The 26,061-nt window shown below is 38.5% G+C and overlaps 1 protein-coding gene across 1 annotated transcript in view; it reads left to right on the plus strand.

Annotated features, from left to right (window-relative positions):
* The window catches only part of ANO2 (anoctamin 2), a 194,779-nt gene that overhangs the window by 141,606 nt on the left and 27,112 nt on the right, over window positions 1-26,061 (plus strand). Inside the window, exons 18-22 of the mRNA XM_050710475.1 lie at window positions 13,113-13,187; window positions 19,208-19,409; window positions 23,357-23,468; window positions 24,789-24,846; window positions 25,746-25,846. Coding sequence (XP_050566432.1) covers window positions 13,113-13,187; window positions 19,208-19,409; window positions 23,357-23,468; window positions 24,789-24,846; window positions 25,746-25,846 — 548 coding nt within the window. The remainder of the gene's footprint in view (window positions 1-13,112; window positions 13,188-19,207; window positions 19,410-23,356; window positions 23,469-24,788; window positions 24,847-25,745; window positions 25,847-26,061) is intronic.

The following is a 26,061-nucleotide window of genomic DNA, read 5'->3' on the forward strand; positions in this document are numbered from 1 at the left end:
ACTTATAATCTTACTGAGGTTTACACCACCTCACTCTCTGCTGCTCTTGGTGCGATCATTCACAGGTTGTGTAAACTAAATTTGAAATTACAACCAAAGGAAAATCATAATGTTTCATGTGCCTTTTTCTCCAAATTGGTGCTGAGATAAATGACTTCACATGGTGTAAGATGACGTAGAATCTCTTTTTAAGTGTGCTCTTCTAAAGCCTTGGAGTGAGATTTTGCTCTGCTGAAGTCACTGGGAGTTTTATGAAACCAACTGAGTTCATGGGAGCAAGAATTTCAGACTTGATCCTTCAGTCTGTTCTTATATACCTCAGGACACTGGCCCAGAGTTAGGCCAGACTAACTTATAGAAAGAAAATACATCTTTCTTTAGAGGCTGGCACTAAATACCTCTCATCCAGAGCTGAAATCATATGCTCAGTTAAATTTTTTAATTGTGTTCCTCTCATTAAGGGAACTAATACATGCAGTTTAATGAAGTAACAAGACTATTAAATGTTGCTAGGAGACTCCCACATAAAGAACTGTAATTTGAGCTTTGCAAATTGCGAAATTGCCAACTGGCTTAGTTCCATAGGGCCCAAGTTAAGCAACTTGTCACAGTGTATAATGGTGATGAATGAGTGATTTTATAGATAAATTTCAGGTAAACTATTATCTGTCTCAGGTGAACAGACTTGCAGTTGCACAAGATAACATCATTTTGAGACCTTTTTTAATTCTAGAGAGAGATACCTCAATTGTTGGGTAGAGAGAGATACCTCAGTTGGGTATCTGACTGTATGACTGATACCCTTTAAAAGTACTTATATGGAGAAGATACTCCTATACTTAAAATGATTTTACAGAGACAGAGACTGTTTTAAAACCACAGTTGGTATTAAAATGGTAATTACTTATGTAAACTAATACAAAGTTATTTTTATACTGAAAAATTACGCTGGATAAATTGTTCTAAAATGTTCTGCATTTATTGCTCAAACCCCCTGTCTATCAGATATTTACGGTTTACATGAGAAGGTGTGAACCTGTGATTGAATATTAGAGTAATGGATTTCAGGGTACTAACTGGTTGCAAATCCAGTTAATTCCAGGACAAAGTAAGGTACTGAGTGTTGCTGATAAATGATTTTTTTTCAAAACCACTCATTTTTTTCACCCTTTGTTTAATGTGCTTGATAGGTCTGTGTCTAGTCGATATCAAATTAAATCAACCTAATTATGTAAATTAAGATAGGCACATGTCTGTCTCAGTATCTGTTTTCCTTGACTCTACCTGTAACTGTATTTGTGTAAGTATATTTTAAATCCACATGTAGCATTTCATTATCTTCTTTGAGAAAGTTCAGGAACAAAAGTTAAAAAAAAACAAACAAACAAAGAGCAGGTGACAGAATATCCCATTGTGCCATGAACTGAATTTGTGGCATTTCACTTCCATCTTCCCTACTATGATAGACTTGTGTACCATTGTCAGTCAGTTGTTTTGGAAATCTCACCAGATGTCTAAGTGTATTTGTACATCTGGCCCTTTGCCTTCTCTGGATCAGGCTCATTATGATTTATTAATCACCTTTGAAAAGAATTGATAAACAATGGATATTTATGACTACAAATGTAACCATATTGTTTGTGTAAATGACAGTGTTTTTCTGGTAATGTTCTGAATGGCTTCAAGTTTACATAAATAATTCATTCTTGTAAAGCCATATGTTAAACTGTCATCCTGAAAAAAAAAAAAAAAGAAAGAAAAAAAAGTGCTGCCAGTTCTCACTCAAACCATATGTAAATATCACAAAATTGATTTTAAACACTGATATAAAGACTGAACGCCTTACTGCCATTTACACAATAATGATCACAATATGCTACAATCCACTAGAAACCTTAAGATAACTATCAAAGGCAAAGTAAGTTTTAAATATAGCGCAACAAGGAACCATTTTTATCTCTGAATAAACTAAAGTGAGTTAAAATAAACAAGCTTAGCCTTATAAACTTAAATCACAGTGACAGCAGACCTTCAGCCTTTTGTCATTATTTTTAAGCAAATGATAAAATTTGAAGCACTTCCCTGAAACTACTTCAAGGAGCACTGATTTCTTATTATTTTCCTATTTCGTATGGGCCGGACTGTGTGGAACTTCGAGTTGGCAATGGCAAAGTTGAGAGCCTCTGGGTAAGGATTAAGGGACGAACAAATAAAGGGGATGTCGTTGTGGGAGTCTATTACAGACCATGTGGCCAGGACGACAACTCTGATGAGTTATTCTTCGCAGAACTAAGAGATGCCTTGAGATCAACTCCCCTTGCCCTTATGGGGGATTTCAACTTGCCAGACGTCAACTGGGATCACCACACGGCTGACACGAGCAAGTCCAGGAGGTTCATAAAACACCTAGATGATAACTTCTTGGTGCAGGTGCTAAGAGAGCCAATTAGGAAAGGTGCCCTCCTAGATCTGTTGCTGGAGAACAGAGAGGGTCTTGTGGGGGACATGGCAATTGGCGGCCGTCCCAGTCATAGTGACCATGAAGTGGTTGAGTTTAGAACTTATGGTGACAAAAGGAAAACTCACCAAAACTTCAGCCCTGGATATGGGGAAAGCAGACTTCAGGCTGCTCAGGGAACGAGTCAGCAAGGTCCCCTGGGAAACTGCTTTTGAAGACATTGGCTTCCATCAGTGCTGGTCAATCTTTAAGCACTTCCTCCTAAAAGCACAAGATCAGGCGATTCCAAAATATCGGAAGTCAGGCAAGCGGGGCAGAAGGCCGGCCTGGCTTACCAGAGATCTTCTACTGGAGCTTAGGCGAAAAAAGAAAGTGTACGGCTGCTGGAAGGAGGGTCAGGCGACGAGGAAGGAATACAGGGATGTTGTTCGTGTTTGTAGGGAGAAAATTCATGTGGCCAAAGCCCAACTAGAGTTGAAGCTGGCCATGTCTGTGGGAGACAATAAAAAAGGTTTTTTTAGATATGTGAACAGAAAAAGGAGAACCAAAGAAAACATAGGTCCGCTACTAGACGGGGAAGGTCTCCTCACAGACAATGACATAGGCAAAGCAGAGACGTTTAACACCTTCTTCGCCTCTGTCTTCAACACTGATGATGGGCTTCGGGACCCAGGGTACCCTGAGCTGGAGGACCATGACGGTGGGAATGACAAACTCCCAGCTGACCCTGAATGTGTGCGGGATTTGCTGCTCCACCCAGATCCATACAAGTCCATGGGTCCGGATGGGATTCATCCCAGGATGCTTAAAGAGCTGGCTGACATCATCGCGGGACCTCTCTCAATTATTTTTCAACGATCTTGGGAATCTAGAGTGGTCCCATTGGACGGGAAGCTGGCAAATGTTGTGCCAATTTTCAAGAAGGGTAAGAATGAAGACCCTAGCAATTACAGGCCTGTCAGTCTCACATCAGTGCCTGGTAAAATTATGGAGAGGATGATCCTTGAAGTTATTGAAGTGCACCTGGGGGACAATGCAGTCATTGGTCCCAGCCAACATGGGTTCATGAGGGGTAGGTCCTGCCTAACAAATTTGATTTCTTTTTATGATAAAATCACCCATCTAGTTGATCAAGGGAAACCAGCTGATGTGATCTTTTTGGACCTCAGCAAAGCTTTTGACACGGTTTCCCATAGGATCCTACTGGACAAAAAGTCCAGCATACAACTTAACAAAAACATCATACGATGGGTGAGCAATTGGCTGATGGGCAGGGCTCAAAGGGTTGTGGTAAATGGGGCCACATCTGGCTGGTGGATGGTCACTAGTGGGGTCCCTCAAGGCACCATTTTAGGGCCAGTCCTCTTCAATGTTTTTATAAATGATTTGGATGTAGGACTAGAAGGTGTTTTGAGCAAATTTGCCGATGACACCAAACTTGGAGGAGTTGTGGACTCGTTTGAGGGTGGAAAGGCCTTGCAGAGAGATCTGGACAGATTGGAGAGCTGAGTGATCACCAACCACATGAAGTTTAACAAAAGCAAGTGCCAGGTCCTGCACCTGGGACAGGGCAACCCTGGCTATATGTACAGACTGGGCGATGGGACGCTGGAGAGCAGCCCCGCAGAGAGGGATCTGGGGTTTGTGGTTGACAGCAAGTTGAATATGAGCCAGCAGTGTGCCCTGGCAGCCAGGAGGGCCAACCATATCCTGGGATGCATCAAGCACGGCATTGCTAGTCGGCCGAGGGAAGTGATTGTCCCGCTCTACTCTGCGCTGGTGCGGCCTCACCTTGAGTACTATGTGCAGTTCTGGGCACCACAGTACAAAAAGGACATTAAACTGTTGGAGAGTGTCCAGAGGAGGGCTACGAAGATGGTGAAGGGCCTAGAGGGGAAGACATATGAGGAGCAGCTGAGGTCACTTGGCCTGTTCAGCCTGGAGAAGAGGAGGCTGAGGGGGGACCTCATTGCAGTCTACAACTTCCTTGCGCGGGGGAGTGGAGAGGCAGGCGACCTATTCTCTGTTATCACCAGTGATAGGACCCGTGGGAATGGTGTTAAGCTGAGGCAGGGGAAGTTTAGGCTAGACATCAGGAAGAGGTTCTTCACCGCAAGGGTGGTCGCACACTGGAACAGGCTCCCCAGGGAAGTAGTCACTGCACCAAGCCTGTCTGAATTTAAGAAGAGATTGGGCTGTGCACTTAGTCACATGGTCTAAACTTTTGGGCAGACCTGTGCGGTGCCAGGAGTTGGACTTGATGATCCTTATGGGTCCCTTCCAACTCGGGATATTCTATGATTCTGATTCTATGATTATGTTTGAAATTAAGGTAGGATTTTCAGTGATGTTGCCTTATGGGTATGCAATTCTGAGGTCTTCTAACCCTACGTCTACATATCCTACAGCTAATAGGTATCTCCTAGGTACATGCAATTGCTGGAGATGGAAAATCAGTAAGATATCTAGTTGGCGTGTTGCAGTTTACCCTCATTCCAAAAGAACTATCATGGTTGGGAAAATGGCCACATTCACCATACCTTGGAGTAGAACATTGGTAGTATATCTCATCTGTGAACTGTAGCTCATATTTCAGTTCTAATTTAATAATCAGAGCTGGCTTTTATCCAGGTATTCATTGCATGCATGTGATATAATGTATATATACACACATACTCACACACTTATATTTGTGTATATATGTGTGTCTCTCTCTGTCTATACACACTACTTGGTACTTTTGAGAATGTTCAGAAGAAAGTTGTTAAGACTGGTAAGGACTAGAAAGTATTTGGATTAGTTGATCCTTTCCTCCATTCTGCCAGTGTGTCGGCAGTGTTAACAGAGAAGAAGCTTGCGTCTTCTTTTCTACCTGGCTTCTTTGTGCTTCATGACTGGAAGTATGATCCTCACCTATCATGGTATATTTGGAAGGAATATACACATAAGTATCTTGAGGCACAGGACCTTGGCTACTTCCACATCCTTTCATAATATTTGTAACGTGTAAAGCCATGTGAGTAGCCCATGTCAGGGCAGGTCTGTAGGCTGTGAAAGATCTGTTTCCAAGCACACTGAAGAGGAAGAAACACAGCTGTGGGCTTGACTGATTGATTAAATTCTGACTAAGTGGCCTAAGCTAGCAGAAAAGCCAAGAGGATCCCTGATCACCATCTCTAAGACCCTACAGCCAAGCCCAAAACTCTGCCAGTAGATGCTGGCAAAGTTGCAGCTAAATGCCAAGATTGGAAGATGAAGATAGGCAAATTCAGCCTGGAAATAAGCCACACATTTTCAACAGCAAGGATAATTAGCATTTGGAATGACCTAATAAGTGTCGTGACAGTTCTTCACAGAAATGCTCAAGTTATGATTAGAAGTTTTGCTAAAAAGAAGGTTAATTAAACCACATTTATTAGCCTCATAGCAAAAATTATATGAAGAAAGTTCTTTGGTTACAAAGGAGACCAAGACTGGATGTTTAATAATAGCCTTGTTTAGTCTTAAATTCCATTAATTTCTATTAAACTGAGTATCAGTACTGAGACTTGCACACTTCTCTTAGCTCACTCTTCTGCATTGCTACCGCACATAATTTAGGACGTCTCCATTAAGATCCACTGAAAGCTATTAGAGTGTTAGCACTATTCTGCATGTTTCAAAAACAGATAAAGTTATTTAAGGTCTTGAAGTCCTTCAGCTGACTCCAAACGAGTCTTGTCTATTCATTTTTCCATGTGCAAGACCAACAGAAAACACTGCTCAAAACCAGGTATCTTTACTGCTAAAATCCCCTTAATTGCTTTTTAGATAAGAAGAATAGAAAAAGATTTTCTCGTCTGTAATGAGCCTTAAAACAAAAGCATTATGGGATTGTGAAGGTAAAACTTCTAGGGCCAGCTTCAGACTGGAGCAGGCACAGGCATTGGCTTATAGTCAGGGTGGTAACAGTTTTGTCTTTCAGAAGTCTGGGAGCCCTAGTACAGGATGGAACAGCCCCATGAAACTGTATAGTTTCCTAGATGCCACTGTTGGCCACTGCAAGATTCCAGGAATATTGGTGTGCCTTAATTGTGCCTCCTTTTGTGTTATCACCCTGCCATGTACTGTTTTCAAAAACCGCCTGCACTGCACTGGATCTTAGCTTCTTTTAACCTCCAAATAGCTCAGAAGTATCCCTTTTTCCTTGCCACCACCTTATTTTTTGTCCAAAAAAGAATTACAGGGATGCTTTATTTCAGAAGCAGCTTTTTTTTTTTTTTTTCTTCATATCTTGAACCTGCAGTATACATGTAGTATTTTGGGTGTTACTCATATATTGAAGATGAGGGCCAGATGGGATCCACCTAAGGATACTGAGGGAGCTGTCAGAAGTGCTCGCCAAGTCACTTTCCATCATTTATCAGCAGTCCTAGCTATCAGGGAGGTCCCAGTTGACTGGCAGATAACAACTGTGATGCCCTTCTACAAGAAGGGCCAGAAGGAAGATACAGGAAACTACAGGCCTGTAAGTCTGACCTCGGTGCTGGGGAAGCTCATGCAGCTGATTGTCTTGAGCACCATCACACGTCACTCACAGGACAACCAGGTGACCAGGCCCAGTCAGCATGGTTTTACAGAAGGCTGTTTGACTAACCTGATCTTCTTCTATGACAAGGTGACACACTTTGTGGATGAGGAAAAGGCTGTGGATGTTGTCTACCTGGACTTCGGTAAAGCTTTTGATACTGTTTCCCCCAGCATTCTCCTGGAGAAACTGGCTACTCACAGCTAGGATGGGTGTACACTTTCTGGGTAAAAAGCTATCTGGGTGGCTGGGTCTTTGCAGATGACACCAAGTGGTGTGCAAGTGTTGATCTGCTTGATCAGGTGACCAAGAAGGCCAACAACATCCTGGCTTGTATCAGAAACAGTGTGGCCAGCAGGACTAGGGAAGTGATTGTCCCTCTGTACTCAGCACCCTGAAAACAGTGTTCAAATTTGGGCCCCTCAGTACAAGAAGGACATCAAGGTGCTGGAGCACGTCCATAGAAGGGCAACAAAGCTGGTGAAGGGTCTAGAGAACAAGTCTTATGAAGAGTGGTTGAGAGAGTTGGAGTTGTTTAGCCTGGAGAAAACTAGGCCCACGGGAGACCTTATCACTCTCTACAACTTCCTCAAGGAGGTTGTAGTGAGGTGGAAGATGGTTTCTTCTCCCATGCCAAAAGCAATAGGACAAGTGTAAATGGCCTCAAGTTGTGCCAGGGGAGTCTTAGGTTGGATATTAGGAAAAATATTCTTCACTGAAAAGGTTGTGCAGAATTGGAATAGGCTGTCCAGGGAAGTGGTTGAGTTGCCATCCCTGGAGGTATGTAAAAGATGTGTAGATGTGGTGCTTAGGGACACAGTTTAGTGGTACACTTGGCAGTGCTAGGTTAACAGTTGGACATGATGATCTGAGAGGTCTTTTCTAAACTAAATGATCCTATGACTCTAAGAACTGTATTTGATGACACAGTTCTTATTACTAAAGGCTCATTTTGACACATTTACTTATTTATTTATTTATTTTTTACACCTTTGAAATGTTTTGTTTCTACTAAGAAAAGTGCAGATATAAAAATGGCATTTATTTGTTTGATGCTTCCTGGGTGTACTTAGAGATGAACTTCTGGATTTTGTCATCAGAAATATAATTTTACAGCATTTTACTCTTTCTGGCTGTTCAAGATCTTACGAAGCCAAGAAAGAGGTGTCCTGGATTTTGTTCTTCCCTGAGTATCTTTTATTAAGTTCCACTCAACTACTGCAGCCTTGCGTAAGTCCAGTGAAGTCATTCGGGTTGCCCAGGTGCAACTGAGTGAACAGCCTGAACTGCAAAACTAGAGTTACTAAGCAGGATGCAGAAGAAATAAAGTATGTTGCTTTACTCCCTGAGTGCGGAGTGAGCTGGCATGGCTGATGGTTAGAAACACCTGTTTTGAGGAGGTGTTCTCTTGTGGGAAAATATAAATAAATAACTGAAATAGTTGTGATCTGAGCAAGCTGGCTGTGGTCTGATTCACAGAGAAACATAGAACTATTTTTGCAAAGCTCCTTGGTGTTGTCCAAGTGCAGTATATTTCCAGGCTTCCACAGCTCAGAGGCCCACCTGAGGATGCAGAGCTGCACATGTTGGATCTTAGCCAAGTTAGGTAACTCATAAGCATATAAATCATCCTGCAAAACCTAGATAGTGCTTGAATACAACTGCAAATAGAGCATTGTATTCAAAGAGTCTGATGGAAAGATTTTTAAATTTATCTATTGGCTCGTCTTGCTTACCACAGAACTATAATCTGCGTTGAAAAGTTTTCTGTCTTCATGTAAGTATTTCCCTGCAATAGAGTTTCCCTTGGGTAATGTGCCAGTGTGACATATCTGCCATTGAGATTGTTACTTGAGTGATCAGTTTCAAAGTATTATGTCAACAATTATACGCACCTCTTGAACTGCTCCAAATAGATAACTTGCCTATTTGGATGAGTTTTCATTAACCTTCAGGTAAACTTTTCTGCCCCTGTCTAAATCCAAGAAATATTCTGTAATTAATGTTATTCACTAGAATGGGATATCTGCCATATCCTATGAGAAATCTACTAATAAATTCAACAAGTTTAGAATAAAACATAGGTACTAGCTGCAATGTTTAAGTATAACACTGATTGCAGACAAGGTGTTCTTGATAATTCACAGTACAGTCTTTCAACGGCTAGATGGCACTATTGCCAGAGAGTAGAATCAGGTGTAATATAAAATACCAAGTGAATTTACAGAGTTGGATTTCTTTGCAAGAGCTATAACAGAAAGTAACATTCTGCTGCCTACTACATTGATCAAAATTTCGGAGTTTGGTATTGCAATTTCTGCCCTGCATGCTAAGTAACTCAATATTTTCATCCAGCTTTATCTTACTTCTCATAATGCCGTTATAACTCAGACATGTTCATTTCTCCCTTTGTCTTGGTGCTATAGAGAATGGCAAACTCATGAAAATGTTGTATAAGATTTATAAAGCACATGCATGAAAGAGAAAGCTGACCAGGTGGTATACTGACCTTCTCTTCCTTTATCTACTTGTACTTTGTCATTTACACCCACCCTTCTTCCTCATTTCCACCTTTGTGTCCTCTATTACAAGAAGTGACTGGGAAAACACTTTCAGTATCTTTCATTCCACTCTGAATGAGAACTCTATTCTATCTGCATTGCCTTGCTCAGTATTCAGAAGCAAATATGATATTCCTTATGCTGTTGCACCAATGTCATAGATGTACTGGACATAGGTGTCAAAGTGTTGGCAGTGGGGCGCTGCAGAGGTGGCCTCTTACTGGACATAGCTGGTTTCAGCCTCTTCCAACACAGCTACAGCAGGAGAAAGATGAGGCCATCAGCCAAATTCTTGGCACATCAGAGAGAATGTTTTTAGGAAAAGGTAAAATGCTACAGAGTCAGAGGATAGAGAGTGAAATATATATATATATACAATAAATAGCTCTGTGAGCACTAAACTGAGAGAAGACAGAGGCAGAGAAGGTGCTCCAGCCACTGGAGTGGAGATTTCTGGAGCAGGTATTATGTTGTAGTTTGTGGAAAGGACCATGTCACATCAGATAACTGAACTGCAAACTGTGGAAAATACCCTGCTGAAGCAGGTGGCTATTTCCTGAAGCAGTTTCAGCCCATGGGATGATCCCACACTGGAGAAGGGACAAAGTGTGAGGAGGAAGGAGCAGCAGAGAGGAGCTGTTATGGATGGATCCCATAGTCCCCTTTTTACATCCTCCCTGCACCACTTGCAGAGGCATGTAGAGGAGTCAAGAATGAAGATGATCCTGGGAAGAAGGGTGGAGGGGTGATGTTTCTAGTTTTGTCTTTGTTTTGCAACATCCAAGTCTATTTTAATTGATGATGAATTGAATTAATTTTCCCCAAGTCTACTCTGCTTTGCTGTAATGGTAACTGACAAGTGATCTCCCTGTATTTATCTCAGCCTACAGGCTTTTTCATCTTACTTTATCCCCCCATTCTGTTGAGGAGGGTGGGCAGCCAGCCTATGTCAATTCCCCAAAAGAGAAAGGACTATTTTCTTCATGTTCAGCAAGGCAGTATCTTTGGGATGCAATCATATTCCATTTAGTTATTTCTAGTAATAAATTAAAATATAAAGAGTTAGTTACCCTTTTAAATCTTTATTCCAGGAATTTATTTTATTGAACATATCAGGAACAAAGTGCTTTTAGAAACCAGAGATTTATTTAAAACAAGCATTCAGATGCTAAACCTAGGGTTTCCAAAATGAATGGTGGTGCTAAGTGTCTGTACACCTAGCACTTTTCTGAGAACATACAGTCTAATAATTGGAGTCCTTAGACAGGTCTGATGTTTGGACCCTTAGTTGGGTTAATCCTAATGTCTCTTAATACCTCAAAATGCAGGGTTAGGCACACTTTAGCTTCTGATTCTCATCTCTAAAAGTACTTGCCAATCATTTCTGTTTCCCTAGTTTTTCTCCTTCCTTCCTGCATCTATCCAGGTTTGTATTACTTAGAAAAAAAGAAAAAAAGAAAAAAAAAAGCATAGGAGGAGCAAATAGGGAAAATAGAGGTTTTGGCTATTTATTTTTTCATAATGGGCAACTGCTTCTTAAGGTATTCCAAAAGGCTGAGATATTATCAGGAGTCTTTCAGCATGTGATGTTTTTCTTGACTTGGAAAGTCAGTAGATCATGTCGGTACCCTGTCTGTTTCAAACTACAGTAAATGTCTTGCATCACCAGATATATTGAGCAAGGAAAACAAAACCAACCAACCAAACAAACAAAAAGCATGAAAACTTTAGCCATTTTGCCACTCATGATTTGGGGAGCACAATTCATGATATGTGAATACTTGAGCTTAATATTATGATTTCTCATTCTCCAAAATTCCTACTGCTAGAGAGATTTTTGAGTTAGTTTTCTTCGATATTTTTTTTGACTCTTCCTGGCCCTTTTGCATAGATCACAATTTTCTCCTTCTACTTCTGTATGGTTATAAAAGATTTTTTTTTCTTCTTTTAACCATTTTGGCTAACATCAACTCATTTTCCTGTTTTGCTTCGCTAGTGTTTTCCCCCTAGTGAAATTGTTAGTCATATTGTCCCTTAGCCCCAAAGTATAGTAACTTAGAACTTCGCTATGTCCTGTATAACTACTGAGTGGTAGATGCCGAAATGAAATGAAATGAAATGCATCTGTGCTTTAACAGAAATTCTTTTTAAAGTAGCCTTCCAGCTCAATGGTGGACTCCATTAATTCTGTATGTAGTCTTTATGTACTCCATACATTGGGCCAAATTATTGATGCTTCTGCTTGGCGTTGCTATGATCTTGTCCTGCCAGCATCCTCCCAAAGGATACATGCTTAATTTGTCTGAACAGTTGAGCTAAGAAGAGGGCATGCTGAACAGCGCTACTTCTCACTTTCTTTAGGTACCATCAAAGTGGTAATGGCTGTGTAGCATGTCTCCAGCCTAATTCCGCATTTCAGTAAACTCCATGAGAAAATCTATGAGTACATTTCTCTAATTAGAATATAATGCTGTACTATCGGTACTTTGGGAAAGCTTTTTACAGAGACATAATATTCCTAGATTTTTATCTTTATCTGAGGACAATCACACAGTAGAAATGGTTTATTTGAAACTTTCGACCTGAACTTTAATCCGATTTAAATTAATTTAAATTCAGAACAACGCTGGGTTAACTCCAGTGTAAATGGAGTCCATGGGATAGCAATGGTCTATCACAGAAATGCGAACAGCAGATCGCTCTGAGTCCTTAGTTAATTTGATTATATAAATTTAGTTTAGTTTAAACAAAGTAATGGCCTTCTTATTATTTTAAGAACCCTATTTTGAGAGGAAGGAATTGTGTTTCTTATATAAATCCATTTTCAAATGTCTTCTTTAGATGTGCACATTGCGAGAGATGGGGTTGAATAGTTGTAGGAAGGGTAAAAGCATACCATATTTTACTGATCACAGTTGCTTTAAATTATTCAATAAAGAGAGAGATGTCATTTGCACATGAAGAAAACAAGGTTGGCAGCAAAAATTACAGGGGAGGCTTGCCTTTGTAATTTTTCTATTCTATACACCAAGTACCAGGAGAAAGATTGGAATGTCATTGCAAGAATGACCTTAGTGGCCACATTCAGCTAATGTAGCCATTAGACAAAAATCTGTGTTTTATGGTCATAAGCATTCTTTTTACGATTTCTGTTGAGGACTATTCTTCTGAAGTTTTGCAAGAAGGAGTTTAAAATGAATGGTTGTATCTTAAGGGCTTAATCCTGATACTATGAAATTTAGAAACACTTGGATACATTTTTTCAAATATTGAAATCATAGTTACCTTTTTTTTTTGGGGGGGGGGGGATTTTTCAGACATTTTCTTTATAGTCTTTATTTACCATCTTACCCTCTCTTTTTCTCAACTTAAAATAGCAGTGTTCTAAATCTTATAATTATCTTCAGTACTATAACAGGAGTACTGGAATTGAGAAACATTTTTTTCACTAACAGATCTTATAACTCTAATATTTCCTCTTGCACAGTTCCGTAAAATTTGTTACTTTATCTTTGTTTTGTCACAGGATGAAAAGGACAAGTTGACTTGGAATGACCGTATACCTGGATATGCAACAAACTGTGGACTGATTTTATTCATGGTAAGATAATCTGTATATCTCTAGATTTATTAGGTGTGAGAAACTTTGTGATGAGCTTCTTGAGTTCAGTCTTGAATTAATGCTCTCAAAGATGTTAAAAATCTGCAGAAAGCTACAGTAATATCCTACGTTTCATGAGAAATATGTCTCCTACCAGGAATACTCATAGAGTTCAAAGTCTATCTCCAGCTTTATCCTCTTTTTCCAAAGACTGCTTATGGGAGGACTGTTGGCTAGATGACTTGCTGTAATGACAGCATCTTGTTGCTAGATGCCATCTCTCCACAGGGCTTCTGCTCCATCCTCCATTATCTGATAAATGGAAACCCACTCTGTATTTTTTTGCATGAACAGTATTCAGTATGTTCTGGGAGACTGATATTTAGAAGCATTAAGCCTACTGAACAAGTGATGTATAGGTGAAATAAACATGCTGCTGTGAAGTATTTGTCCAACACATGTGCGGTGATGGACTATACTGTAGTCATGGAAGACTATGGCATTCTGGGAACAAGAATAAGGTGTGCAGGTCAGGCTACTATAAAGTGTGGACACAATTCTCCTAGAGAAATTTTTAACAGACTATAAACACATCAGCAAGCTGCTAGACTTTGTAAGCAGCAACAGGAAAGCCTGCCTAATAAACCTTACATTACTTTGTCAAGGATCCCATTATCCTTCTAGATATAGAAATTACTGAATGAAAGCATGTGTTCACATCCAGAGGCAGTATAAAATGGCAGTGAAATGTGTCTGTTTGTACCACATGAACCTATGACCTGAGAAACTTACTCAGGGACTAATTTTTTAAAAAATACTTATTTCTTTGTATTTCTAATTTACTATACTTCACATATACTACAACACATATCCTGTGAGTATTTAATTTCTTTTTCTGATATTTTATGATCATATTCAAGCCAAATTCATGCCTGCATATTTATAAATATGTATATGTATATGTGTGTGTATATATATAATGTATAAAGGACTAGGGAAGTGATTGTCTCCTGTACTCAGCTCTGGTGAGGCCATACCCTGAATACTGTGTTAATTTTTGGGCCCCTCGCTACAAGAAAGATATTAAGGTACTGGACCATGCCCAAAGAAGGGCAACAAAGCTGGTTAAGGGTCTAGAGAGCAAGACTTAGGAGTGATGAGGGAGTAGGGGTTGTTTAGCCTGTAGAAAAGGAGGGAGACCTTGTCACTCTCTACAACTACCTCAAACGTTGTAGTGAGGTGGCAGTCAGTCCCTTCTCCCAAGTAACAAGTGAAAGGACAAGAGGAAATAGGCTCAAGTTGTACCAGGGCAGGTTTAGGTTGGATATTAGGAAAAAATTATCCACTGAAAGGGTTATGAAGCATTGGCTGTCCAGCGAAGTGTTTGAATCACCATCTCTGGAGGTCTTCAAAAAACATGTAGATATAGAGCTTAGTGACGCGGTTTAATGGTTGACATGGCAGTGCTAGGTTGGACTAGATGATCTTAGAGGTCTTTTCCAACCTAAGTGATTCTATGATAATATGCATGTGTAGTAGGGTAGGTATATTTTATGTACATACTAGGTATATCACTCATACACATTTGCACATGTTTACAAAATTTTGAGTGACTGTTGTCTTCCTGAGGCCACAGCAAACATTTGCTTTTTAGGCAGAACTTCTGACTGGCATCATCTGGGACCTTGCTTAAAGCAGGGTATTTTTCTTCTCTGCACAAATAACTGAAAATCATTTGCATTTTATCATAAACCTTAATTTTTGTGCATGTTTTCACTTATCTGGATTAGGATCATTGGAATATCATGCTTATTTCTGTAAAATGTTTTCCTTTTTTGGCTAATGAAGAAAAAGAACAAGAAGAAAAAGCATCAGAATTGAAAAGTTACAAGTTCTGAGAGTTAAAGTCTCAAAACCAGTTCAAATGTTACCAGCAAAATCGTAATACAGGTTAGAACTAAGCATATAGACCTGATTTAACTTTAACAAGTCATTATTTTGCAGGTAGAGTGCTTACGTGGTGCTCTCAACTTTAACCATGTTAAAGTCTCCTTTAAGCATGAGCTTAAAGTGCTTTCCTGAGTCATAGCTTATGTATTACTGCCCCTGCTTACTGCAACATTTCAGAGAGAGTTATAAAGGTGAAATGTAGAGCTCTAGTTCTTTAGTTCTTGATAGTGACTAGAGGAACTCTGCTGGCTTTCACCATTTATAATGGTGTCCGCAATCATTTTTCTAGAATATGTTGAGCATTAGTAAGACGTAAGCACCTGCAGTAGAAAACTTATAAACCATGCAGGAAATTCAAGTCAATTCTTGGTGAGGGAGAGCCAGCTCCACTCTCACATGTGAAGCTTACAATCTGCTCTTTAGTGCATGTGACCTTTCTTTTTTTATGTTAGATTAGTTAAACAGTGATTGGAAAAGCCAGACTAAAAGTTTGTTGTCAGCTTGTGCAATAGAATTGCATAAAGGAAAGTAGATATATCTCATCAATGTCTGTGTTATTATTCACACAGACTAATATTTTTGGCTGTGAGCACTACACAGATATAAATGATGAAATCTTGAGTTTAGATATGAGTGTGCACATATATTCCACATAGGCACCGGAGGCTCAGGAACAGATATGCACATGCACACACACAAATATGTTGCAATTTTCAGTGCTGCAGAAGTGATTGCTGAATGTTTAACACCATCTTTTCCAGGCCAATGGGATATCGCAGACAAATCCACAGATATTTTCCATAAAGATGCCCACACTGCAAGAGAACAATGTTGTCATGTTCTGCCCCTCTCTCCCAACTTTACGTAGGATTGTTTCCCTGATAATTCTTGAAGATGCTAGTGTTTTTGTACCTTAAGGCTTTTCTCTTTATTTTATATTTTGTGCATTTTTAACTCCCTTTTCAAGCAGAATATCCTTTCAAGCAGAACTGTATTTGTTTTTCCTTCCTTGCTTTTCTCAGCTAGGTATGCTGTTTGTTTCTTTAAAAGGGCAGGTTGAGAAAAAATGATGGGTTTGGTTCTCTTGCCCCATCGGTCTCCACTCCTGTTTATATTATTATTGTACATGCTTACGGATATTTTAAAATCTGGTCAGAGCTCTTTTGCTGTACTCAAAAGTACAACAAGTCTCAACTGACTGCATTGATTTAAGCAATCTCTTTTGAAGAGATTTTAGAATAGAAGTTCACAAATCTTTTTTGTGAATTTGCCCAGTAAGACAGGTGGTAGCAGGGGCTCTAGGACAAGATGGCCATAAACAACTTCGGCTTGTAAGTCATTAGTAATAAAATATGTCACAGTTTATAAACTCTACACTTAGAAGGTATATGTTGCAGTAAAGATTTCTGAGTATGTGATAAAAACTTTGGTAGCTGCTGCAAAAGAGTAGGATGGCATGGAGCCTTTCTTTGTGTTCCTTGTGTTTAGCTCAATCAGAATAAGGAAGAAAACGAATTAGTGTCATGGCAGAAGAGTTCATCCTGTTCCTTCTTTTGAACCCTACTGTCCTATTCCTTCCCACATGGCATAATACTTGACTCTGGAATAGTCCCACTGGGGAGCCAAAGAATTGTTCAGACATTAAATTGTTATCCTGCTTGGATGAAGGTATCAGTCTAGCCCACAGGGTTTTATAGCTTCCTTCTCAGATCTAGTATGCTCTCCTGTTTGTCCTCATTCATACCAGGCTCAGTAGGTGACCTTTTCCGCAGCCAATGTTCACATCTGTTTCTAAGCAATTCAGTCTTTGACAGAATAAGTTTAAATATTTGGTGAAGAAGCTGTCTGCCATAGTAAGGGATAGAACTGGCCAGAGGGAAAACTGACAGCTACGACAAAACCCCAAATAGGTACCTGAACAGGTATCTTTCTCATAGGGAATTTGGGCAAGAGATATATTTTCAGGAATGGGATGAATTCTGTGAAGATATAGGAACCCCTCCCTCAGTGCCTGTCTGGGGAAGTGAGAGCAATGCTCTCAGTTACTGTGAGGTCCTACAAGTTTCCCTCAATTCTCTTTTGTTGCAGGATGCACAGACAATGAAGGCTCTAAAGGAGTATTTTTCCATCTGTACCTAAGTGTATGTTAAAAAACATCTAGGCAACTGAGGAGTTTCTGATGTCCTAGTGCTTTTGCAATACCAGAATGATACATTCGATCTTACTTTGCTGGTTTTGCTTTTCCACCAAAAGAGTGAAAATGTCAAAAAAAATCCACAGGAGAAAGAGAAAGAAAAAAACAATATTTGGAAAGTGATTAAGAAGAAGGAATCTGTGACCCAAACTAAAATTAAAAAAAAAAGAAAAAAAAAGTGACTCCAGAGGTGACTCCTGAGGTGAAAGGTGAATTAGATTAGTGCCAGGTGATGCTGTTTTGTTTTCTCTCATTACTGGGGACATTACCTTCAACTGAACAAATAGTGGGAAAGTTAGGTAATAGTTCTGATCTTTGGGTCCCTGCACCACTTCTGTCACAGTGAGAGCTGAGCAGATAGTATATTTCATTTGTATGTTTGGTAGAGATAACGAGAAAAATAGGCAGAAAAAATAGAAACAGCTTTCTCAACACAAAGAAAACTACAAGAGGAAAGGAAATAATACTTTATGCCATTTGAAATGCTTTCATTCAAAGTGTTTCATGTTCAGGTTCTTTTTTTTTCTTTTTTTTTCTTAACACCAGAATTAAATGAAAAATATTAGCACAAAGCAAAAACTCACCAGTGATCTACATTTCATTTAAAATTAATGAAACGTTTCTTTAAAAAAGACAAAATAAGTTATTTTATTAGATTTAATGTCTTATTACAGTTTTCTCACAAAAAAATATTTGTGAATTCTACCAGATATCTCCAGAAGTTTCTCCAAATATATATATATTTTTAATGTGTACTATTTCCCTATCAAAACAAAATGTGCCTAAGTTTCTTCTTCAACCTGTAATATAACTCTGACTCTTGTTCTTGTTCTTCTGCTATAGTACCATTCATAAGACAACCTCCCCCTGTATGCAAAGGTTCAATAAAGCATTTCTGGGTCATTAAAATGAGCTGTTAAATTTTGTTAAACCCATGCTGTGAATCTTGGCCCCTAGGCCCACTGAAATAATTACATTGGTCTAATCTTTCACATTTAGGTAGTCTCTTTCATCTGAGGACCTCAAGATGTTTTACTTAAAATAATGAATGCACATTGGAATTCTTGCCAAAGGCAAAAATGGAAGGGAAAAATATCCCCCTTTCCTGCTCCCTCTTTCCTGCTATGGCTATGAAAATTGGCTACTTTTTATTACCATTTCATTTCATTTATTTAATTATTTATTTTGAACCAGAACACACAGCCCTGTGAAATTCAAATTCATCTTGTGGGAACCCAGCCTTTAGTAACAGGGCTGACTTTTCTCATTTCATGGGCCAAAGCTAGTCCCTGAAGGACGTCAGGACATCACCTGATTTCTGGGACAGAAATGTAAAATGAAGCTCTCATAACCCATCTTTATCTTAAAACAATAATAATAAGGGAAACATTTATATGTTTTAATTTGTGGCACTAGTTACACAAACAGAACTGATACCAGAGAATAAAGTGGCACTCCTGCAGTGACTATTTCCTTGGCTGCACATACATGTAGACCCTTCAGTCCAAGCCATCAGAACCTATTGCCAGCTAAAAGATCTTGACTTTTAATCTGCATTTGAACCCGAGACACCTGAGTTTCACCACTACTGCATGGATAATGTGTGAAGCTTTATCTGCAGAGGAAATGCACTTTTTCAGGACTTCTTATGCCAACTCATAACTCTGCACCCGTTTTCTTTATTATGTCCCTGTTAGACAGTTTTGAATTCTCAAATTTTAATGTGATTATCCCCTTATTATTGTGTTGCTTGAAGAAATAACCACACAGCGCCAAGTCATGGAACAAACCCAACATATAAATTAATGTTTCTGTTAAACGCTAGTATAACACTAGTATCATACTTAAACTAATCAATCTGTACATTTCTTTGCAGATTATGCTGACATTTTCAGCAGTGTTTGGTGTGATCGTATACCGAATTACTACAGCAGCAGCTTTGTCATTCAGCACAAATGAGACAAAGAGGTCAAATGTTCGAGTGACAGTGACCGCAACTGCTGTCATCATTAACCTCATTGTGATACTTATACTTGATGAAATTTATGGAGCTGTTGCCAAATGGCTGACAGAAATTGGTAAAGCTATCTCACCACATTCCTCATTAGTACATTACATGTATTGACATGAGAGTATTCAAGGAAGTTCTAATAGGAATATTTCCCACTGAAGAGTGACAGTGAAAATATTCAGGCCTATGGGGTAAGACGCTCAGACATGCCTTTGTAAACTGGGGGTCTAAGCCACAACATGCAATGTGCCACTAATAGGACTAATTAGCCTGGCCATAATGCCATGTTAATGCAGCTGTGCTAATTCCAGGATCTCAGCTGGTATTTCGGCATTGCACTGGCTCTGTGCCAAGATCCACTTATCTAGAGTTAGTTGAGAATTTTTGACCTTGTATGTATTTTGATATATAGTTTTACCTCTAGGAGCTGAAAGTCAGTGGATTGTTACAAAGATGTTGCTAGCTCTTTGAAGCAAATTCTTCCCATGCTATTTATCTGTTGTGATTTTTACAAAGTCCCTACCACTCAAAGGGTTTTTCTGCTGTTATAGGGGCATGTCTGGGCTGGGCTTTTTTTGTGATATCTGTTACAGTTAGGGGGTTGATTTTTTGATGTTGTTTTATTGTAATAAGCCTGGCAATGTATACTAGAGTCTTTTAAAGGTAAGTCAGTCTTTTGACTACTAGAGAGGTTTAGACTGTGTTTTTTTTTTTGTTTGTTTGTTTTTTACATGAATTAAGTTAAAGATATTTACTGATAGGGCCCTAATATGAGATTCTTGTAGCCATTGTTAAATATTGCTTCCCATATTTTTATACATCACCTATAATTCTAGATGCTTCAAAGGCTAGGAACATGAAGTCAGTTATTCAAAACACTGAAAGTCAATCAGCAACCACAGAAGCTTATAATTGTAGTAAGTGCCCTGCCTGTCAGTTTTGGGGTGTCTAAACTTAGCCATCCAAATTAGAAACTTTTTTACAATTAGAACCTGACGCACTCATTCAAAATTTTAGATTATATCCCTGTAAAACTACAGTGATGTAAAGTTTTTTGGATCTAGCAGACTTCAGGTTAAAACCTTAGGAACTCAAGACTTCTGTTTCTTATCCTCACTTTCTCAAGACAGTTTCAAAGTCAAAAGTGAAACCACCTATTTTAGTCCTATTTTTTTGAAGAACACCATAAAGTAAGGTTTTGTAGTTATCATACAGGTCCAGTCCTGAATTTTTGAAATAGGTCCTGTGGTTTTACCAGTAAAGAGAGCTTGATAGTTTAGATTACATTCCAAAAGTATTTGAAAGAAACAAAACCAAAGCAAAGCATTTTCAAAAAATGTCGCCATACGGGGTTAATTTGTTAGTTTCTGTTTGCATCAGGCTTTGGGCAGAATCTAGCAGCATTACATAAACACACTCTGTGCTAGTGTGTTAAGGAAGCTAGTGTTTCCTATCATTCAGGTTAAAATTGTGCCCAGATTTTCAGTTTCATACAAGTGAAAAGCTGCTAATGGCATTTGACCTGAGCAATCCTGTCCTCTGCACTTCACCTTCCCAGATGAGAAATGGCACAGTGGTTAGGGCATGACACTGCTGTGTGGAAAGAGATGAGGTTGAGGCTTCTCCTCCTTGGCTGGTTCTAAGCAAAATCTGGGAAGTGCAAGTCACTGCCATTACCTCTGTGCGACAAACACAAAAGGAAACTATCACCATGAGAAGGTGCACAACTCTGAATTGTGAAAGAAACAAGAATTTCTTTCTCACTTGCAGATTATTCTCCCCCTGTCACTTTGCATTTCATTCCAGTCTTACTAGCATTATTTAGGCAGCATTCCTAATTAACCATGAGGTGTTTTGTTTAAGAAGGATCCAGTCTGAGTAATCTCCAGAGCTACAAATTACGTAAGATAGAAGATTCATTCACACAGCTTTCTCCAGTGCTTGGCTCAGATGCCAACTGCAAACAAACTGTTTTTTTTAAAATTACAAATCATTCGTGGTGATAAATGCTAACCTTGTGAACTTTCATTTTGCTGAGCAGTGCAAAACATGCTTAATTCTCTTTTCCCACTGCAGTTAATAGAGAAGCTGAGGAACATGTTTGTTGGGCTGGAGGGAAAGGTTTTGACAGCATAGGGTTCTATTTCAACACTGAATATTCTCAATACTTTGGTTGGGTGGAAAATTAAGTACATCTATAAGCACAAGAATGGTGCCTATGATATCAGTTGCATTCTTTATAGGTTCAGACTAATGCATCTGCCTCTATACCTGCTGAAGCGGTACTTGGAGAAAAAAAAAAAGTAAGAACACAGTAGTTTTGCTGTAAGTAATGCAGAGAGCTAGTGCAGGATGCGTTAGGACCCACCACACCTCTTGTTGGTCCAGCAAAGCGGAACAGTATTGTGCCTTTTTTACAGATCAGACCAGCAGAGGTGTGGATAATATCCTGGTATTCTCAGGTTGAATATGTCATCTTCAGTAAGCATGTGGTGACAGACTTGATTTAGGACTCATTTTCTCACTTGTAACTTCATTAACATCAAGGAAGGATCAGTCAAAAGGAGACAAAATTAAAGCTACTTGTGTTAGTGCCTTATAAAGGCAGCAATTTCTTTGGCAAACTAAGATCTATACCACAGATATCTCAGCTCATTCTCCACCTAGAAAGTTTCAGCTTCCCAGATTTGGAGTAGCATGCTCACAAACAACCGTAGATTATTTGTATTGGGGTGGGGTTTTTTGAGAGTTTTCTCTTTTGCTAGTGCATCTATTCTGGCTTGACACATTTATTGTATAGCAGACTCCATTAGCTGGAGGACACATTCTGTACATGCCTCTGTTGGTATGATATAGTATATCTGAGAGTGGGGAGGGAGTGCAGTGTTGAGAGAGTCTGTGGAACCATATATGGTGTGCAAATTTTCATCCAGTGGCTGATCTCATCTTTGTGAGAGTTCTGTAAAAGGCGACGGCCAGGGTTTTTCTCCCTCAATTTAAAAACTGCATTGCTGTTACTGGATGTTCCTGTTGCCCTGAGATGTTGTCCTGAGCATCTATCCAGCATATGGTGTCATCTACAAATTTTTCAAATCTTTTGATGGTTTAATTAAGCATTTCTATACATGTAGATGAATGATAGCTTAGGGCTCACCAAACTGTGTGTTGGCCTTTTATGAATTTATGGTTGAAAGGATCACAAATGATGCTGGGTTGTGGGAACTCATCAGAATGTTGCTGTTTCTTTAGGGTTTAAATAAACGTCAAGATTGTTTCTTTCTTTCTTTTTCTTCCTTCCTTCCTTCCTTCCTTCCTTCCTTCCTTCCTTCCTTCCTTCCTTCCTTCCTTCCTTTCTCTTTCTTTCTTTCTTTCTTTCTTTCTTTCTTTCTTTCTTTCTTTTTCTTTTTCTTTTTCTTTTTCTCTCTCTTTCTCTCTCTTTCTCTCTCTCTCTCTCTCTGTTTTATTGCTATTTTATCTATATATGTATAATATTAATAAAATATATTTAATAGTGTTATACATTGAATAATAGATGTCAGAGTACTCGCAGGTCTGTTCTAAGATTTTGCAGACACAGTCTGAAGCAGAGGAAAGTGATGTGGTCTCGCCAGGTATCTCAGCAGGGAAAGAGACAAGAAAAAATGTGAGGTATTTTCAGATCCAGGCCAGGTATGGGGGGGGCTGTTGATTTTTGCCACGAACATATTGAATAGACAGCCTTTAGCAACTTGGGATAAACTGTCAGAAGCATATCAGAGAATCAAGTTCATTAAGTTGACATTATTAATGTTTCCAACAAAGAGTCTTTAATTTCCATTTGGAAATTTGGAATGACTCTCTGGAAATCAGAAGGAGCCAGACAGTGAAGAAGTTAATGTGCATTGATAGAAATGAAAAATATGAAAGACAAAACAATATGAATTTGAAGTTTGCGGTTTAGTGTTGTATTTGGGAATATCATGGATGTTTACATATTTACTAATTGATTTCTCTGGTTTGCTTCTTTTACCCCAGAGGTACCAAAAACAGAGAAAGCCTTTGAGGAGAGATTGATTTTGAAGGCATTCCTATTGAAGTTTGTGAATTCATATGCACCAATTTTTTATGTTGCCTTTTTTAAAGGAAGGTAGGACAAATGTCCTTTATGGATCAATATTAATGTATATAGATAAGTCTATATTAGTGGATCTGTGTTCAAAAATACAGTCGAAGAGCTACCTAACTAAGTCTGGCACTGACCACCTTCACCAGCTATGACCAATGTTGTAAACAGAATTGTCTTAACTTTATTCTTGAATGGGAAGGAATGATGTTGAGTGCTGTCCTGTCTCTCTTCTAAGAAGAGCATTGTTCTGAAATGTAATTGTTTTAGTTTTTTAATAAGAATAACCAACACCCAAAAAATAATTCCTTTCAGTGAAAGAAAGAAGTTGCATTTATGAACAAAAAGCTCTGCTGGTGTTTTTCAAATTTTAGTACATTTTTCTTGAAGCACCATTTAGCAAAAAAATATTTTTCCAATTTGTTTTAAAAATATGGAATGATTTTCCCTATCACTTTCTGCACTTTTTTCACTATTTGCCCAAGTTAAATTAAGAAATAGTTACAGTCAACTGGAAGTTGAATATTTTGGCAAATGATATGATTGACCAAAAAGCTAATTCAGCTGTCCTGCTAAATAAGTGTGACTTCCTATGGGTTCAGGATCATTGTCTTTTGGGACCCAGTTATCCACAGTATTGCACATGCTTTTGAATGGGAAACTTAAAATGATTGTTTGCTAAAACTTTGGCAAAAACTTTTAAAACATCCTCTGGATTCTGTTTCATATCATTTTTCTGTTCCTTTTGGGGGCTGTAAAGTTTGTTAATCTATATACTTCACTAACCCTATTCAGCATTACTGATTTAAGAATTAATGATACATTTTACCAGCAGCTGTAAATATAGGAAGACATTAATGAAAAATATCTCCGACTTATCTTTTTAACCATTTTTTAGTTTTGTTTTATATGGTTATAATAAAGTTAATTTCACTATTTCTCTCAGTTTAGTCATAAGAGCCTTGATTGTGTATAGGCGTGTAAGTAATGCCCTCCGTTCAGGTTATTACTCAAATGCAAGAGAGTGTGATTTACGATATGTGCTCCCAGTTTTGTCTGTGATCTCTAATCAAGTGAGAGAGATTTTTTTTATTTTTTTTTTAACAGACTTTTTTTTTTTTATAAAAATTATGTAGTCAAGAAGTGATAGAAAAACATGTATAGGCCTAATATTTTGAAATCATTTTAAATAACTGAAGTTGAATAGATTTTGAGTCTATTAAACTTCATGTTGAAGCATCCAGTTCTGAAATATTTTAGCTAATATGAAAAAAACAGTTATATTGCTAAAGTTATTTTTTTTTCCAATTTTTATTTTATTTCATGTATTGTTATCACTTTCAGATTTGTCGGCCGTCCTGGTCATTATGTATATGTGTTTGATGGTTATCGAATGGAAGAGGTAAGTACACATGAAATTAAAACCGAAAAATCATTAACACAGAGATACATGTACAGTGTTTCAGTGGAATATAGATAAAAATGGAAAAATAGGAAACATGTTAAGAACAAGTTTACCAATATGTTAAATCTTTAACATCAATGGACAAAATCCAAATTTTCCCTCTGCAGCAGCTGTATGTTCTCTCTTTCTGCAGATCTAAGCACCTCACAGTCTTAGGTGAAGCATCCCAATTTCTCTGCTTTACAAATGAGCACTAAGGTGCAAACATTAAATGATTTGACCAAGGCCCTTGGGAAACCTATGAAACTGGAATTCGACTGGAATTTGACCTTCTGTTATTAATTCTACAGATTACTAGAAGCTCAGTGATTTTAATAGCCTAAAAAGCTATGGCCATTTTGTGCTAAACCTGTAAACATTATTTATTTATTTATTTTTAAATCCTTTTAACTGCTGTGGGTATTCCCTTGAAAAGCAACAGACTTACTTACGGTTTTACAACAAAGCTTATGCATAAGTCTTTGCAAGATTGAAGACTTTCTCCTCCCTTGGGAGACATCAGGTTGGAAGACTATTGGTGATATTGCATTATGTTGATTACATTGATTATATAGTAAATATCTTAAAAGGAAATATAGTAGCCCCAGGGCACAATAAGTTATTTCAGAGCACCACATATTTTCCTTAATGTGGTTTTATGAATAGAGATGAAATACCTTGTTAAGGATGGAATTGCAATGATCAACAAGTTCAGTGCTCCAGAGAAAATTGGTGGCAGTATTGGCAGGCTCGTATGGACAATGGTGGCTCTTCCAAGTCAGTACTTTTAAATTAATATCTTACTCCATTCACACTCTACATTTTTTTTGTTTTGTTTTGTTTTGTTTTAATTACAGTGTGCACCAGGAGGCTGTTTGATGGAACTCTGTATTCAGCTGAGCATCATTATGCTTGGAAAACAACTGATTCAAAACAATCTGTTTGAAATTGGAATCCCGTATGTATCCCAGCCTTATCCATTGCCACACTTTATTCCTAGGGCACTGTAAATTAATGGCTTGATCCTTATTCAGCTGAATGGGACTTTTGTCACTGACTTCAGTATGTTCTAATTGAATGTGATGATAAAGCACATTTTTGGTTGTGATGAAATGATCTGCCTGTATTTTATGTTGAATAATTGGCTCTATCTGCAGTAAATGGCTTAAAGAA

The sequence above is a fragment of the Cygnus atratus genome, chromosome 1 (genome assembly GCF_013377495.2).
Source record: "Cygnus atratus isolate AKBS03 ecotype Queensland, Australia chromosome 1, CAtr_DNAZoo_HiC_assembly, whole genome shotgun sequence".
NCBI classification, from domain to species: Eukaryota; Metazoa; Chordata; class Aves; order Anseriformes; family Anatidae; genus Cygnus; species Cygnus atratus.